Source organism: Megalobrama amblycephala, linkage group LG15 (assembly GCF_018812025.1).
Source record: "Megalobrama amblycephala isolate DHTTF-2021 linkage group LG15, ASM1881202v1, whole genome shotgun sequence".
NCBI classification, from domain to species: Eukaryota; Metazoa; Chordata; class Actinopteri; order Cypriniformes; family Xenocyprididae; genus Megalobrama; species Megalobrama amblycephala.
In genome coordinates this window covers 17664076-17680180 of record NC_063058.1, presented here as the reverse complement: position 1 = coordinate 17680180, position 16105 = coordinate 17664076, and the positions used below count along the sequence as shown (strand labels likewise).

The window sequence follows — 16105 nt, the reverse complement described above, 5'->3', positions numbered from 1 at the left end:
TAAAATCACATTACTGATGTATTTTATATCATAGAATATAAAGTCAAAATATCTTGAGCTTGTGTTAACCACAAACCTGATTTCAGGCATTTAACCTAAAACCCATTCAAAAAACCCACTAACTTCCGGACAATAGAATCAGAAGTGCTGAAACAAATTTTTGGCCTACAAAAATATGTCTTCCCTGCAGCTCTCTATAGTGTTATGAATATAATTGTACATGAACAAGATTTGTGCATCAGAATCGATCCATTGTTTGAAATTACATTTATGAAACTGTATCACTATCATGTCATCAAAACATTGTGCTGCCAACAACGTGGTATGAATACTGTTTTGATTCATCACAAGATTAAAGTGCCGTGTTCCACAGTTACCTGAATATTGCATGCAGGGAATATAATGAAAGCCAGTGGGAGATTATAATATAAGAGATAACAGTGCTGCATATAATAACAATGGAGTTAACACATCAGCACGACGGGTTTGTGCACATGCCATACGTCATGTGCTGACGGCGGGTGGTATAACTTTAAGCACTAGGAAATGAAGAGCGTGCGAGAACAAGTACTGATGTTCATCGTCTAGGGCAGGGGTGGGGAACGTTGATCCTGGAGGGCACATTGTCCTGCAGAGTTTAGCTTCAACCCTAATTAAACACACCTGAAGCTTATCAAGGTCTTCAGGATTACTAAAGTTACAGGCAGGTGAGTGTTTTTTTCAGGGTTGGAGCTAAACTCTGCAGGACAATGGCCCTCCAGGATCAGCGTTCCCCACTCCTGGTCTAGGGTCAAGTAAACACTACGATTTATTTAAAGCTACACTGTATAACTCTAGCAATTAAAAAAATAAAAATGCATGCATTTTGTGGAAGAACATTGTTTTGGTTGTGCTTCGGCTCTGCTTCTCTATTCGGATGAATGTAATTCGAGGCACCAGGTTTGCCGTTTTGAGTGATTTTTTCTTATTGTGACAAACTTTCAACCATTCACAAGTGGACAACGCTAAATACAGGTATAAAAGGGGTCTAAGGCCCTGTTTCTACCTGGTATTAAGATGTGTTTTGGCCAATCGGATCGCAAATAGACGAGGGAGACGCATACCTGTTTACACCTTGTATTTTAATCTGTATCTTTTGCTCACTTTCAACCACTTCTGTCCTGATTTCTTCAAGGGAAGGGTCTATGGGCGGGTAAATTATTTTTTTCAGATCTTTCGAAAACAATAAGCTTGCACAATTTACATATGAACGCACCCGGAGACAACGGAAAAACATACGGAGAGCATCAGCTTTTGTTTCTGCTTTGACAGCCACAACACCGGCGTTAGAAATCAGGAATGGTGAGAGAACATTGTGCTTGGTACATTTTTTGTCTTCAAACCGAACTTGAGTCTTCGGCCGACAAAGTTTAAATCCCATCTGGCTAGTGCGCTTCCCATAATGTTTATGCATCAGGTCAGAAGGTGGAGAGTAGGAGGTCTTTAGTGGCTGTTCGATCACATTCGACCACATGAGCGTTTACATTACGAAAGCAGTCCGGTTGAATGCGTTTTCGACTACCTCTGGAAGTGGTTGAATGTGGACAAGCTCAAAACGTTTTAGACCCCGCTTACACCTGTATTTAGTGTCGTCCACTTGTAATTCGTTTGACAAAAACGCATCTTAAAGGATTAGTCCACTTTTAAATAAAATTTTCCTGATAATTTACTCACCCCCATGTCATGTTCATGTCTTTCTTTCGCCAGTCGAAAAGATACCAGACCAGGAATAAGGGTCTTATCTAGCGAAACGATCTGTATATGATTTATAAACACAAAATATCACCTTGCATGTACTTCCGCTTTCCGCATTCTTCAAAAAGCTTACGCTGTATGTCCTGCGCCTTTCCTATTCTACTTACAGAACGAACACGGTGCCAGTTTAGTTTTTTTCCGTAAGTAGAATAGGGAAGGCGTAGGACATACAACCTAAGCGTTTTGAAGAATGCAGAAAGCAGAAGTACATGCAATGAGATATTTTGTGTTTATAAAGCATATACAGTTGTATTTTTTTCGAAAATGACATTGTTTCGCTAGATAAGACCCTTATTCCTCGTCTGGTATCGTTTAAAGCCCTTTGAAGCTGCACTGAAACTGTAATTTTGACCTTCAACCATTTGATGCCCATTGAAGTCCACTATAAGGAGAATAATCCTGGAATGTTTTCATCAAAAACCTTAATTTCTCTTCGACTGACGAAAGAAAGACATGATCATCTTGGATGACATGGGGGTGAGTAAATTATCAGGAAAAATTCATTTAAAAGTGGACTAATCCTTTAATACCAGGTGTAAACAGGGTCTAAAACGTTTTGAGCTTGTCCACTTTCGACCACTTCCAGAGGTAAGTCGAAAATACATTCGACAGGACTGCTTTCATAGTGCAAATGATCATGTGGTCGAATGCGTTCAAAAGATTATGGGAAGCACGCTAGCCGGATGGGATTTAAAAAAGACGAAAACCAACCATTTCAAACACTCACTCCCAGCATTCAGAGTGGTCTTGTGGCTATCAGAGCATAAACGAATGTTTTTCCGTCGTCTCCTTTCACGTTCATATGTAAATTGTGTGAGCTTATTTCGTCCATTAGATCTGAAAAAGCCCATACATTTACCCTCCCATAGACCTTCCCCTCGAAGAAATCAGGACAGAAGTGGTTGAAAGTGGACAAAAGAGACATATTAGGGCTGGGCGATATATCGCATGCGATTGTCACGCGCATTTCGTCAGTAAAGCCGGTTCCCTGATTACCGCGAAATCGCCATCACCTGCTTTCAAATGGAGCGGCATTTAATAGACAGAACCGTAGATCACTGACAAGCTACGCAATATCGCGTTCATATCGCAGATGAATCGCCTTCGATAATGAATGCGATATTGCGCAGCTTGTCAGTGATCTACGGTTCTGTCTATTAAATGCCGCTCCATTTGAAAGCAGGTGATGGCGATTTCGTGGTAATCAGTGGATGACCAATAATAAAAATAATTGACAGTGAATGTGTCAAATTCGGACTAAAATATTCATTTTGCTAAAAAATGTTGTTGGACACTAAAATGAGGTTTTAAAATTCTATATGTAAAATAAGCAAGTTATTTTTTTGTAAGTAGAAACTCTAAAGGGATTATAACAACATAAGTGCATTTCTTTTTAAATAAATTATTTATAATATTATCATCATTAATTCAGCAAGGATGCATTAAATTGATCAAAAGTGGCACTTAAAATTTTATAAAAGATTTATATTTCAAAATTATTTTGAACTTTTTATTCATAAAAGAATCTTGAAATGTATCAACATTGATAATCTTGAGCACCAAATCAGCATATTAAGGCATCTTTACACAGACAAGTTAAGGCTGCTCTGTGCCTGCTCAAAATGCTGTGTAAAGACACTATGCAGCATAAAAGCCAGACTAAGGGGCTGTTCACACAGGACGCGTTTTTCCATTGTTTTCCATATAAACATGGGCTAGATGGACTTGTATGACCATTGCGCTCGCGTCTCGGGCATGACGCAGCCTTCTAAAACTGCGCCGCTCAAGTTAAAATCAGTTCAACTTTTAAAAAACGTATTTTGAGACCTAAATTTCACTAATTACCTTTGCTTCTAAACCTGGAAAGAATGGTCAAGATGTCTTTCTCGTTGTCTCCTATGCTCTTATCTGCTCCCTCGTTCCTCTTAATGCGCAGGGAGGAGAAGAAATTGAGTTTTCTGGGCGGCAAGGAGGCCATGTCATCTTTTGCGCCCCTGGAGGTCTTCGAGCTGATAGCCACCTGCTCCAGTAACGTCGTGAGCTCACTTGCAGTCCTCATTCTGGATTGACTTTCATCGGTAGACGTGCTGCTGTGTTCCTCATCTTGGTTGCTCTGAATGCTGCTGCCAAACAAGCCGCTGAGGTTGAAGGACCCCTCAGACAACGGCCTAGCTTTCAAAGGTCGGTTTCTCCTGAGGACCACAGGGTTGCTTCCCTTGCTGAAGGACTTCCGGAGACTGTTGGCCCACTGTTGGAAGCCTAAAGAGTGGAGGAGTGGGCTCGGGTTGGGGAGGGCTTGGTTTCGGTGGAGCTTCTGGTTCTGGTTGATTGTTTTGAGGATTCGTAGAGGTCCTGTCATGTTGTTCCCCTTCAGAAGTTGAGGACTTTCCAGGAGCGGTTCAAGTCCCAGTTGAGAAGCTTCTCCTTCTCAGATAAAGACAACATGAGCTTCTTCTTGGGGCTGAAGGAGTTTGCCTCTGAGGGAACGGTTGTGATGACAGGCTCTGGAGAGGAAGTGCTGGGTTTTGAGGTTTCAGGTTGAAAATGTGAGCGATACATGGGGATCTTTGGGATCTCATCAAGGGGCGTTGAGTACTTGTCCTCCATTAGGGGGCAGTCAGACTCTGTAGTCTGTGTTGCAGGCTTTGTTGGGGAGAGCTGTGTCAAAAAAAGATGCAATCTTTAACAGCTCACGGATATAGCAACTAAAGTACAGTGACTATCCTGTAAAAATAAAAAAATTCACACACTATTTTGGTAATTTAGTCCAAGAAACCTCCTAACAGCTGGATGCAATGACTGATTATTTGAGGATAGGTGTGATGAGACAGAATGATAGACAAAAAAGTGAATATAAATCTGTTTACCGATTCATGGATCTCCTCAAAGTCCGAGTCTCCATCATCCTTGCCAGGGGGATCAGTTTTATTCGTCTGGTTTTCCACTGTGAAATTTCTTAAGCAGGACGAGGGGCAGGGCTGAGTGAGGAAATGATGCACAAAAGGGCTTTGATAAGTGTTCACAGATCTAATGAACATTAATAATAATAATAATTAAAACATGAATAATGATTAAATTAATAGATGATAATAATTCATGCTATCTATGTTGAGAAATGGCTACCAACTTAAATGTCTGTACACACATCACCAGCATCATAGCTAAATTTATAATTAATTCTTTTTTATTATTATTGTTGTTAAATCACATAATAATTTAGTTTTTTTATTTTAAACAATAAATAGTTATAAATAGGTAATAAATTTAATAAACATTTTAGTTAATAATAATAATAATAAAATCATACTCTGTTGAGAAATGGCTACCTACTTTTAAAATGTCTGTACATCACCAGCACAATTGATCTCAGTGATAAATAAATAAATTATGAATTTATTATTATTATTATTATTGTTGAATCATGTAGTAATAATAATAATAATAATAATAATAATAATAATAATAATAATATTTCAATTATTCACTTATTTTACTTATTTTTTTATTTATGAATTTCACTATTGTTTTAACTTAAAAAAGTTATTATTTATTGTAAGTTATTATAAAAATATATTATTATTATTATTACTATTATTATTACTACAATAACTTATAACTAAACTAAACTTTTTTAAATTAGAAAACAATAAATAAAATAAATAAGTGAATTATAATTGAATTAAGAATAATTTAATAAATTAATTTATTATTATTATTATTATTATTATTATTTTTATTTATTATATAATTATTGTGTTAAATCACATAACATTAAAAATAATAATTTATTTTTTAAATAATAACTATTTATAACTATTTACTGCTTAAGTTAATAAATACAATAATAAAAAATAAATAATAAAAAAATAATAAAATCACCAGCACAATTTATTTCAGTTCTAAATAAATAAATTATTAATTTATTATCATTATTATTATTGTTGTTGTATCATGAAATAATAATAATAAAAATAAATTTATTTTTTATTAATTAAATTATTCACTTATTTTATTTTTATGAATTTCACTATTGTTTTAATTTAAAAAAAAGTTATAAACAACTATTATTATTATTACTACAATAACTTATAATAACTAATAATAACTTTTTAAAATTAGAAACAATAGTAAAATTCATAAAATAAATAAGTGAATAATTTAATTAATAAAAAATTAATTATTATAATAATAATTATTGTTGTTGGTGTTTATTCATTCAATTATTATTCATCTATTTATTAAGTGAATAATAATTGAATGAATAAAAAAATAATAAATTATTATTGTTGTTGTTAGTGGTGGTGGTGGTGGTGTTGTTGTTGTTAAATCACATAATAATGATTTTAAAAAAAAAATAGAAACAAAATAAATAGTGAAATTCAGCATTCCCTCAGAATTCTAATTCATCCATTTTGTCCAAGTTATACTTGCAAGTTATACTTACAAACTGACATTGTAAATGTTGCTAAATTATGCTAATAACTACATATTATAGTGCAACACACTCAACATTTGCTGCACAGATTGTATTGTTTGCACAAAGTGTTTTTGTACTGTCTCAATCAATAGCTGTGAAGCAGAGCAGCAGCGCCCTCTAGAGAACAGGGTGGATATGACCGGCAGCATCAAAAGAGATTAGTTTATGTAAAGTTGTCACAACAACTACTTCTATACCGCAGCAGCCTTCAGAGCTCTGCTTTCAGGTCAGTAATTAATTTCAGTGCTAAAAATAAAGAAATTGAGCTCTAAAAATGAAGAACATGTACTCAGGCTCAGACGAGTCCAAAAGCTGCATCAGTTATAAATAGAGCACGTATGACGCTTGATATTAATCCAGAGAGGATAATCGAACGCATGAATTGAGATTAGCGCACGTGTGGCAGCTGACATCACGGCCAACACAACAAGCAAGGTCAAGCGTGTTCATTCAACACAGACACTCTGAGCTCTTCAACAGCCTTGAGCAGAAAAATAACTCAATAACACAAGCTCAATGGGAAGGAAAACACTTCTGCTGTGTATGAAGGTTCCCATGCTGTTGTTTTTTCATGGAACACTGGGAGAATGAGACTTACTGGATCGAATTTTCTTTCTCCAGAGGTTGTTTTTGTTGGTAGTTTCTCCTTTGGCGGAGGAGCGTTTCACTGATGAAAAGAGGAGATCAAAAGGAATGCTTAAAGCGACATTGATCATTAACCTCATTCAAAAGACACACGAGAAGCCAGCAGAACCCACAGATGAACATGGCTCCCAAAAATCAAGCCGTAAATTGTATAGCCATGCTTAATATGTAAATGAAAGGGACGGGCCCTTTGATATGGGACTTGAAGTCTTTTAAGTGCATGTCCAAAAACATTTTGGGGCCATTAAAGGCAATATTATGAGATCATGTGAAATATTTTCACAGACCTTTCTGCTGTGGAGAATCAGGACATGCAGGTGCAGAATCTGCAGGATCAGGCTTCTTGACTTCACTACAACAATATGCACATAAAAGACATTCACACAGGGATAAATTTAGACTTTCACACAAATGATTCTTTTACATTTTTAGTAAATCAATAATTATTTATGTTAAAAATGTTCACTCTAGATAAAGTGGAAATAACAGAGAACCTCAGTCTCATATGGGTCGACTACACACTTGAGTCCACATTTTAAAGCTCCTTGTCATTGTAAATTCATTTTTTCACAGTTAAAGTGAATCTTCTGAACCCACCTCATGTTTATGAGCTCTGTTGAGTCTGAGAGGGCCTGCACCTCTGGACTCTCAGCCTGGAGCGCTGGGGTCCGACAGACCCTTGGGTGGATTCTGAGTTCTGGAGTCTGACTCGGCTCCTGCGGGGTCCACGCACACACATGTGACAAACTCAATTCAGAAACGGGACCCCTGCTATCATGCTCTCTCTGCTGAGAAGTGACTACGATCCTTTAAAATATTTCTACATCACCAGCACAACCAATGATGATGATAATAATAATAATAATAATAATAATAATAATAATACATTAATAATTAATTTACTTACTAAATTATGTATTATTATTATTATTATTATTATTATTAATACCACATAATAAATCAATTAATCTAATTATTTAATTTTATTTATTATATTATTATTAATACTGCATAATAATAACAATAATAATGATGATAATTATAATTATTATTATACAAAGCAAACTTCAAATCAATTATTTTAATTATGTTATTAATTTAATAATAATGATAATAAATTTATTATTATTATTATTATTATTATTATTATTAATAAATTACTTTATTATTTACATCATCATCATCATCATCATCACCACCACCACCTTCAAATCAATTATTAACTTAATTACTTTTTTATTAATATAATAAGGATTAAGTAAATTCATAAAGTAATTAAGTTAATAATTGGTTTGAAGGTTGTGTTGTAATGAAGTAAATTAAGTAAAAAATGTGTAATTTATTATTAATTATTATTATGATTGAAAATAATAATAATAATAAATTACTTTATTACTTTTTCATTATTAATTATAATAAATTCATTATTATTATTATTATTATTATTATTATTATTATGTGGCATTAATAATAATAATTATAATAAATGAAGTAAATTATTAAAATATTTAAATTAATTGAATTATTATTATTATTATTATTATTATTAATACCACATAATAAATCAATTATTAATCATTACTTTATTAATTTTATTTATTTATCATTATTAATAGTCCTTGATAATAATAATGATAATGATAATTATTATACAACAACACTGAAATCATCCTTATTTATCATTAATAATAATAATAATAATAATAATAATAATAATAATAATAATAATAATAAATTTATTATTATTATTATTATTATTATTATTATTATGTGGCATTAATAATAATAATTATAATAATAAATGAAGTAAATTATTAAAATTAATTGAATTATTATTATTATTATTAATACCATATAATACATTTATTAAATTACTTAAATTATTATTATTATTATTATTATCATTAATACCACATAACAAATCAATTATTAATAATTACTTTATTAATTTTATTTATTTATTCATCATTATTAATAGTCCTTGATAATAATGATAATTATTATACAACAACACTGAAATCATCCTTATTTATCATTAATAATAATATTAATAATAATAATACTAATAATAATAATACATTTATTATTATTATTATTTTTATTATTATTATTATTATGTGGCATTAATAATAATAATTATAATAATAAATGAAGTAAATTATTAAAATTAATTGAATTATTATTATTATTAATACCATATAATACATTTATTAAATTACTTAAATTATTATTATTATTATTATTATTATTATTAATACCACATAACAAATCAATTATTAATAATTACTTTATTAATTTTATTTATTTATTTATCATTATTAATAGTCCTTGATAATGATAATGATAATGATAATTATTATACAACAACACTGAAATCATCCTTATTTATCATGAATAATAATATTAATAATAATAATAATAATAATAATAATATATTATTATTATTATTATTATTATTATTATTAGTAGTAGTAGTAGTAGTAGTAGTAACAATAATAATAAATTACATTATTAATTTGCATCATCATCACAACACAACCTTCAAATCAATGTTTAATTTAATTACTTTATGAATTTACTTCATCATCATTATTAATAATAATAATAATAATAATAATAATAATAAAGTAACTTATTATTATTGTACTATAATAATAATAATAATAATAATAATAATTAATGAAGCAAATTATTAAAATATTTAAATTGATAACTGAATTAGTATATGGTATTATGTGCTATAATAATAATAATAATAATAATAATAATAATAATAATATTAGACCACATATCCCTAGAAAAGTAAATTTCTAACTAAATTATAACTTGTAAAACGTTACACACAGACTTTATTTGATGGCTATTTAAATGTCTTGTAAAAGCTGAATTCCTGTTTGAATGACAATATAAGGTAATTTTTAATACTAAAATAATAAAAAAATTTTAATGTACTCATTAGATAATGGTATGACGGTATGCCTAAATATTAACTAATTTCTCATGTCTTATTTAATGTAAATCAGACATTATAACCTTGAAAGACACTCCTTATGAATGGCTGTTTTGATGAGTGCTTTAGCTCTCTTTCCCTCCAATACTCCATGATAGTCATATATATGCTGAATACTGTACTTAATACTGCACTTTTTTGTGTGTCAAATGAGTTAAAGAGATAGCAGGAGCTCTTTAAAGATGTTATTCATATCCGTGAAAATGCATGGATATGAATAAATTCAATTAATTCAACCCTCATGCTCTGTTTGGGGTGTAAAAGACACAAGGACATTTTAATATCTCGATAAATATATTTGTGTCAGGTTATAATGTTATTTTTTTTCAAATGTATGTCAATCTCAACAGAACATGACGGTTAAATTAATTTAGTCTTTTTTTCATGATTATTCTGTATCATTTGAGTTCAGTTCAGTCACCAAAAAGCAGATAAAAGGACAGGATAGAAAAGACCCAAAAGAACCAAGTTGTGTGGGACAATATAAGAACTCGGACATAATTTGAAATGGGTCTGATGTATGTACCAAAAAAAAAAAAAAAAAAAAAAAAAAAAAAAGTTGACATTCCAATGCTTTAAACCGTGGGATGTGAAGTTAAAAAGTGTGAAAAAACAAAAACGGGAAGGGTTATGTTTGTGAATATATTTGGCATAGGGTTATTGAGCTCTGGACTGTGATAGTTGTGTTACATTTCATATTAATTGCTTGGCAGTAAAAATATATGTATTGAATTTTTCATCATTGCATTCGCATTGATGAACACAAACACTTTGGGACGGCTGTGGGTTACAGACAAAAAGGCAGAAACAAACGTTTAGATTTAAAAATGCATTTATTTTATGCTTACAGACTTTAAATATGTTATAAATTAAGATATACAGTCTTTCATTGTGAAATATACAAGAAATAGTAAGCTAAAATTTACAAAAAAACTATTAAAATTGTGCAAAACTAAAGTCTTCTTATATGACGACCTCAGTTTGTTTTTAGGAAAAGGAACAAGAAAGTGGTCTTACATGGGATTGGGATAGTAAAGCAGCCTCTGCAACAGAGAGGACAAAACACGGAGAGAAACAAGAAGGGGGGTTACTTTACGGGACGCGGCGTACTAAAAAAACAAGCGCATTCAAAAAGCATGCTGGGATAGTCAAGCGTACAAGTGCACTTCTGTTAGTATGTTAGCTCTGGGTACAAACAAACGTAATACCGTCTTTCTGTGACGAAATGTTCATACATTAGACCCATGCTGCATTCACTAAAGTGGGGTTAATATTAGAGTTAAGGGATATGCAGGGAGCCAGTGCGAAGCCAAACAACCCGATCACCTGACCCATGCAGGCCAATCGCGTTCCTGCTCTCACGGTTCAGCCAATCAGGGGTTGGAGCATTGGAAACTTGAAACAGACTATGTATGATGTGGGACAGGATGGGAAGAATGAAATATGAAGAGAAAGAGAGAAATTGCACTAAAAATCATCGGTGAATTTTGCAGAAGAACTATAATTATGCATGTTCAGTACACTTAGACACTGATAAAACAGTGCGAGAAAAAAACAAACACATTTTTAAAGCTTTACACCACACATTTAGTGGAATGTTTTAACACTGATTGAAGTTACCCTATTCACGCTGATCAATTTCCTCCACTTTTACATTACAAATCAATGCATTTCACCAATAAAGACTATTTGCATTACATCACAAAGGAAAAAACAAAACAAAAAAGCCGTTAACTATAAAAAAAAATAATGAACATTTCAACATCAACAAAAAAAAGATAAAGCCTATCATATGTCTTCATTACAAAGTCATCAAAATGCATTTTTAATACTGTTTGGCATTTCCATTGCACATAACAAAAAGGGGAGATGCAAACCGTAACGTTGCAGTAACGTTAACAGGCAGTTAGAATGAGCAGCAAACTCTTCTCAGTAAAGTGCTCTTAGTTTATCAGCTTTGGATCTTAACGCTTGTCAATCGGATGAATATACGAACACTGAATGATTCTTAAACCCTGTAGGCCAATAAAGTTGCAGCTTAAAGGGACGGTTCACCCAAAAATGAAAGTTGTGTCATCATTTACTCACCCTCAAGTCGTTCCAAACCCGAATGGCTTACTTTCTTCTTCTTGAATGTTTTTGTCCATGACTCTCATTGTATTATAAGAAAGAAAGTCAAACAGGTTTGAAGAGACATGAGGGTAAGTAACTGACAGAATTTTAATTTTGGGTGAACTGTCTCTTTAAGATGCTTAAAGGGACAGTTCACCAAAAAAATGAAAATTCTGTCATTTACTCACCCTCAAGTCGTTCCAAACCTGAATGACTTACTTTCTTCTTCTTGAATGTTTTTGTCCATGACTCTCATTGTATGTACAAAAACACTTTTCATTTGTCAGAAGAAAGGTTCGAATGAGGGTGAGTAAACAGAATTTTAATTTTGGGTGAACTGTCTCTTTAAGATGCTTAAAGGGACAGTTCACCAAAAAAATGAAAATTCTGTCATTTACTCATCCTCATGTCATTCCAAACCTAAATGACTTACTTTCTTCTTTTTGAATGTTTTTATCCATGACTCCTTTGACTCTCATTGCATGTACAAAAACACTTTTCATTTGTCATCTTTTGTGTTTCACAGAAGAAAGGTTTGAAGAGACATGAGGGTGAGTAAACAGAATTTTAATTTTGGGTGAACTGTCTCTTTAAGATGCTTAAAGGGATAGTTCACCAAAAAAAAAAAAAAAAAAAAAAAGAATATCCTGTCATCATTTACTCACCCTTAAGTTGTTCCAAACCTGTATAATTTTTTTTCTTCTCTTGGACATAAGATATTTTGAAGAACATCAACCAAATACATGTGGGGGACCATCTATTTTCATAGTAGGTCAATGGTGCCCCAAAACTGCTTGGTAACAATTTTTTTTTTTTTTTCAGCAGAACAAAGAAATTTATACAGGTTTGGAACAACTTGAAGGTGAGTAAATGATGACAGAACTTTCATTTTTGGGTGAACTATCCCTTTAACAAAATCTAGCTTTCGTACAAATCACATAACACTGTCAAATGTACCGAGAAATAACTAATATTATAGGCAAATAAACTAAGCATCGCAGTTTAAGGGACTGACCCGGTCTACAGTGTTTAAGAAACCCCCTCCCTCGTCAGTCCAGCAGTACCGAGACCCCTTTAAGTCGGTCGGAGCGCCCGGTACTGCTCGAGCGACTCCATCATGCTCACTGGGGAGGGAGCGACGCCCTCTCGGCTCATCTGGCCCGTGATCTCATGCAGCACGTATATGAAGGGCACACCCAGACTCAGCAGCTCATAAAGGAATACATAGTCCTCCTGGCGCTCTCTGATGTGTAGCCCTACGGCCCGGGCCGCCTTATACATCCAGCGGGCAAGCTGGCGGGGCGAACCGAACAGTGTGCGGCCCACGTGCAGTGGCCAGTGCAGACCTTTCCTAATAAGGGAAGTCAGGGTACCTGAGGGCTGGCCGCGGAGGCCGTCGGTGGCCGTGTAATCAGTACTAGCACTGGACGAGGGTCTGCTGCCTCCGTTGATCTGTGTGATGTAATGATGATGATGTAAATACACAGAAGAGGACAGTAACATTTACAATACACTAAAAGTTACATATAACTTTAACTTTTGTAATGTAATGTAATGTAATATATAATGTCACATATAATGTATGTGTAATGTAATATATAAATGTAACTTCATCTAAAATTACTTAATGTGCAAAGGATACTGCAAGTGGTTATTAATCAATATTAGTGATTTAATAATGCATAATTATAATAACATGACTGACAAATAATAATCATAATAATAACACATAATGATATATTAACAACAACAACAACAACATGACTGAACAATAAGTTATTATTAGGTTTAGATTATTAATATTGTTAATATTAATAAGAAGAATGATAATAAACAACTATAATTATATTGCTTATAATAAATATTTTACTAATAACTAATAATTATATAGTATTATAAATAATAATAAGCATAATATATAATATAACGATAATATTATTTTATAATACTAATAAATGTCAATTATAACATGATTGACTAATAATAAATTATATATTATAAACAACAAGACTGAATAATAATAATTATTAATTAAGCTATTGTTATTATAATTAACAAATATACATTATTATTATTATTACTACTGTTATTATTAATAATAATAATAATAAACAATTATAACTAATTATATAATATAAATAATATCAGCATAACACAATGATATTTTCATTTTATAATAATAATAATAATAATAATAATAAAAATAATAGTTAGAATAACAACTGAATAAAAATTATTATTAAAATGCATTTTTATACTGTTTGGCATTTCCATTGCACATAACAAAAGGGGAGATGCAAACCGTAACGTTGCAGTAACGTTATTAATATTATTTTATAATACTAATAAATGTCAATTATGTCAATTATAACATGATTGACTAATAATAAATTATATATTATAAACAACAACAAGACTGAATAATAATAATTATTAATTAAGCTATTGTTATTATAATTAACAAATATACATTATTATTATTATTACTACTGTTATTATTATTATTAATAATTATTATTAATAATAAACAATTATAACTATATATAATATAAATAATATCAGCATAACAATGATATTTTCATTTTATGATAATAATAAAAATAAATAATAGTTAGAATAACAACTGAATAAAAATTATTATTAGCTATTATTATTAACAAATCTAGATTATTATTATTGTTATTACTGTTAGCATTATTATTAATAAACAACTATATTTATAGTATTATAAAATTATTAGGTGTCTATAGATGTTAATAATAATAGCTAATAATTAATTATAATTATTGTTATTCAGTTATGTTGTTATTATAACTATCATTTATTATTAATATTATTATTATTATAAAATGAAAATATTATCGTGTTATGCTGATATTAACTAATAATTTTATAATACTATAAATAATGTCAGCATAACAATGATATTTTCATTTTATAATAATAAATGAAAATTAGAATAACAACATGACTGAATAACAATATTATTATTAATTATTATCGTTATTAACAAATCTAGATTTGTTAATAATAATGATAATAATAATAATAATAATAATAATAGTAGTAATAGTGTTTAGTATTAAATAAAAAAAAAAAGATTATGCTGTGAAAATGTAAACAAAAATAATTAAAAAAAAATTAAAATTCTGATCGCAGCATTCAAACAGTCAAATATTTTTGCATAATGAACTCTAAACTGTATAACTGACTGGTTGACCACATCTGTTTAATAAAAAAATATTAACATTACCTCTCCTCTTCGATGCCTACTGCTGATTTTTCGCTGAGAAAAGTGCAACTTGCAGTAAAAAGTGCCTGCAAAAAAAAAAATTTCATAAGTAAACAATTTTCTCTATTCAATACTATAGCAGTCGAATGAATAAAAACGTCATTATGAATGCAATCCTCACGAATAACGTACCTTGGTTGGAGTCAAAGGCATGACCACCCAGACGCAGCGTACAGCTGCAGATGTTACAGCGGAAACACTCTCTGTGGAAGAAGTATCCCTCCGCACTGAGTCGCTCCATTATGTACACACGCTTCTTACAAAAGTGACAGGTGTCGCTGCCGCCCAGACCCGGAGGAAACTCCTTCCGCATGCTGGTCTGAAACACAACATCATCTATGAAATTATGGGGAAATGGATACCACAAATTTTGCTGTTATAATACTGTTCTGATACACTACATTGAGATTGGACATAAAAATAAATGGCATGCTGAAGTATTTTGCCATATTACTTGCACTGATAAGCTGTTTTAATGGAAAATTAGGGCAAAACCTACTAGGAAACCACTTAATCCTTGAAGTAAAAGATCACAAATACAAGTTTGCAGGTCAATTTCACAGTGTACCAATCACACAAGATGAAAAGGCCATAATATTTTGTTAAATCGGTCAATAAATCAATGATTAAACTAAAGGATTGAGTAATTTCCTGGCAAAAATGAGCCAAAAAGATTTTCCGCCCCAGATTCTCCACACCTTCTGGCCTCTCTCTGTGGACAAAGACTCTCTTAACTTAGAAAATGTCACAAAGTTGTGGCCGTCAGCAAAAGAAC

At 31.4% G+C, this 16105-nt stretch overlaps 1 protein-coding gene across 1 annotated transcript in view; it reads right to left on the bottom strand.

Moving 5' to 3' along the window:
• mical2b (microtubule associated monooxygenase, calponin and LIM domain containing 2b) overlaps nt 1–16105 on the bottom strand; it is a 73145-nt gene that overhangs the window by 12132 nt on the left and 44908 nt on the right. Inside the window, 11 exon segments of the mRNA XM_048158175.1 lie at nt 3640–4054; nt 4056–4193; nt 4195–4452; nt 4662–4721; nt 4723–4772; nt 6870–6938; nt 7204–7268; nt 7514–7632; nt 13116–13490; nt 15292–15356; nt 15463–15649. Coding sequence (XP_048014132.1) covers nt 3640–4054; nt 4056–4193; nt 4195–4452; nt 4662–4721; nt 4723–4772; nt 6870–6938; nt 7204–7268; nt 7514–7632; nt 13116–13490; nt 15292–15356; nt 15463–15649 — 1801 coding nt within the window.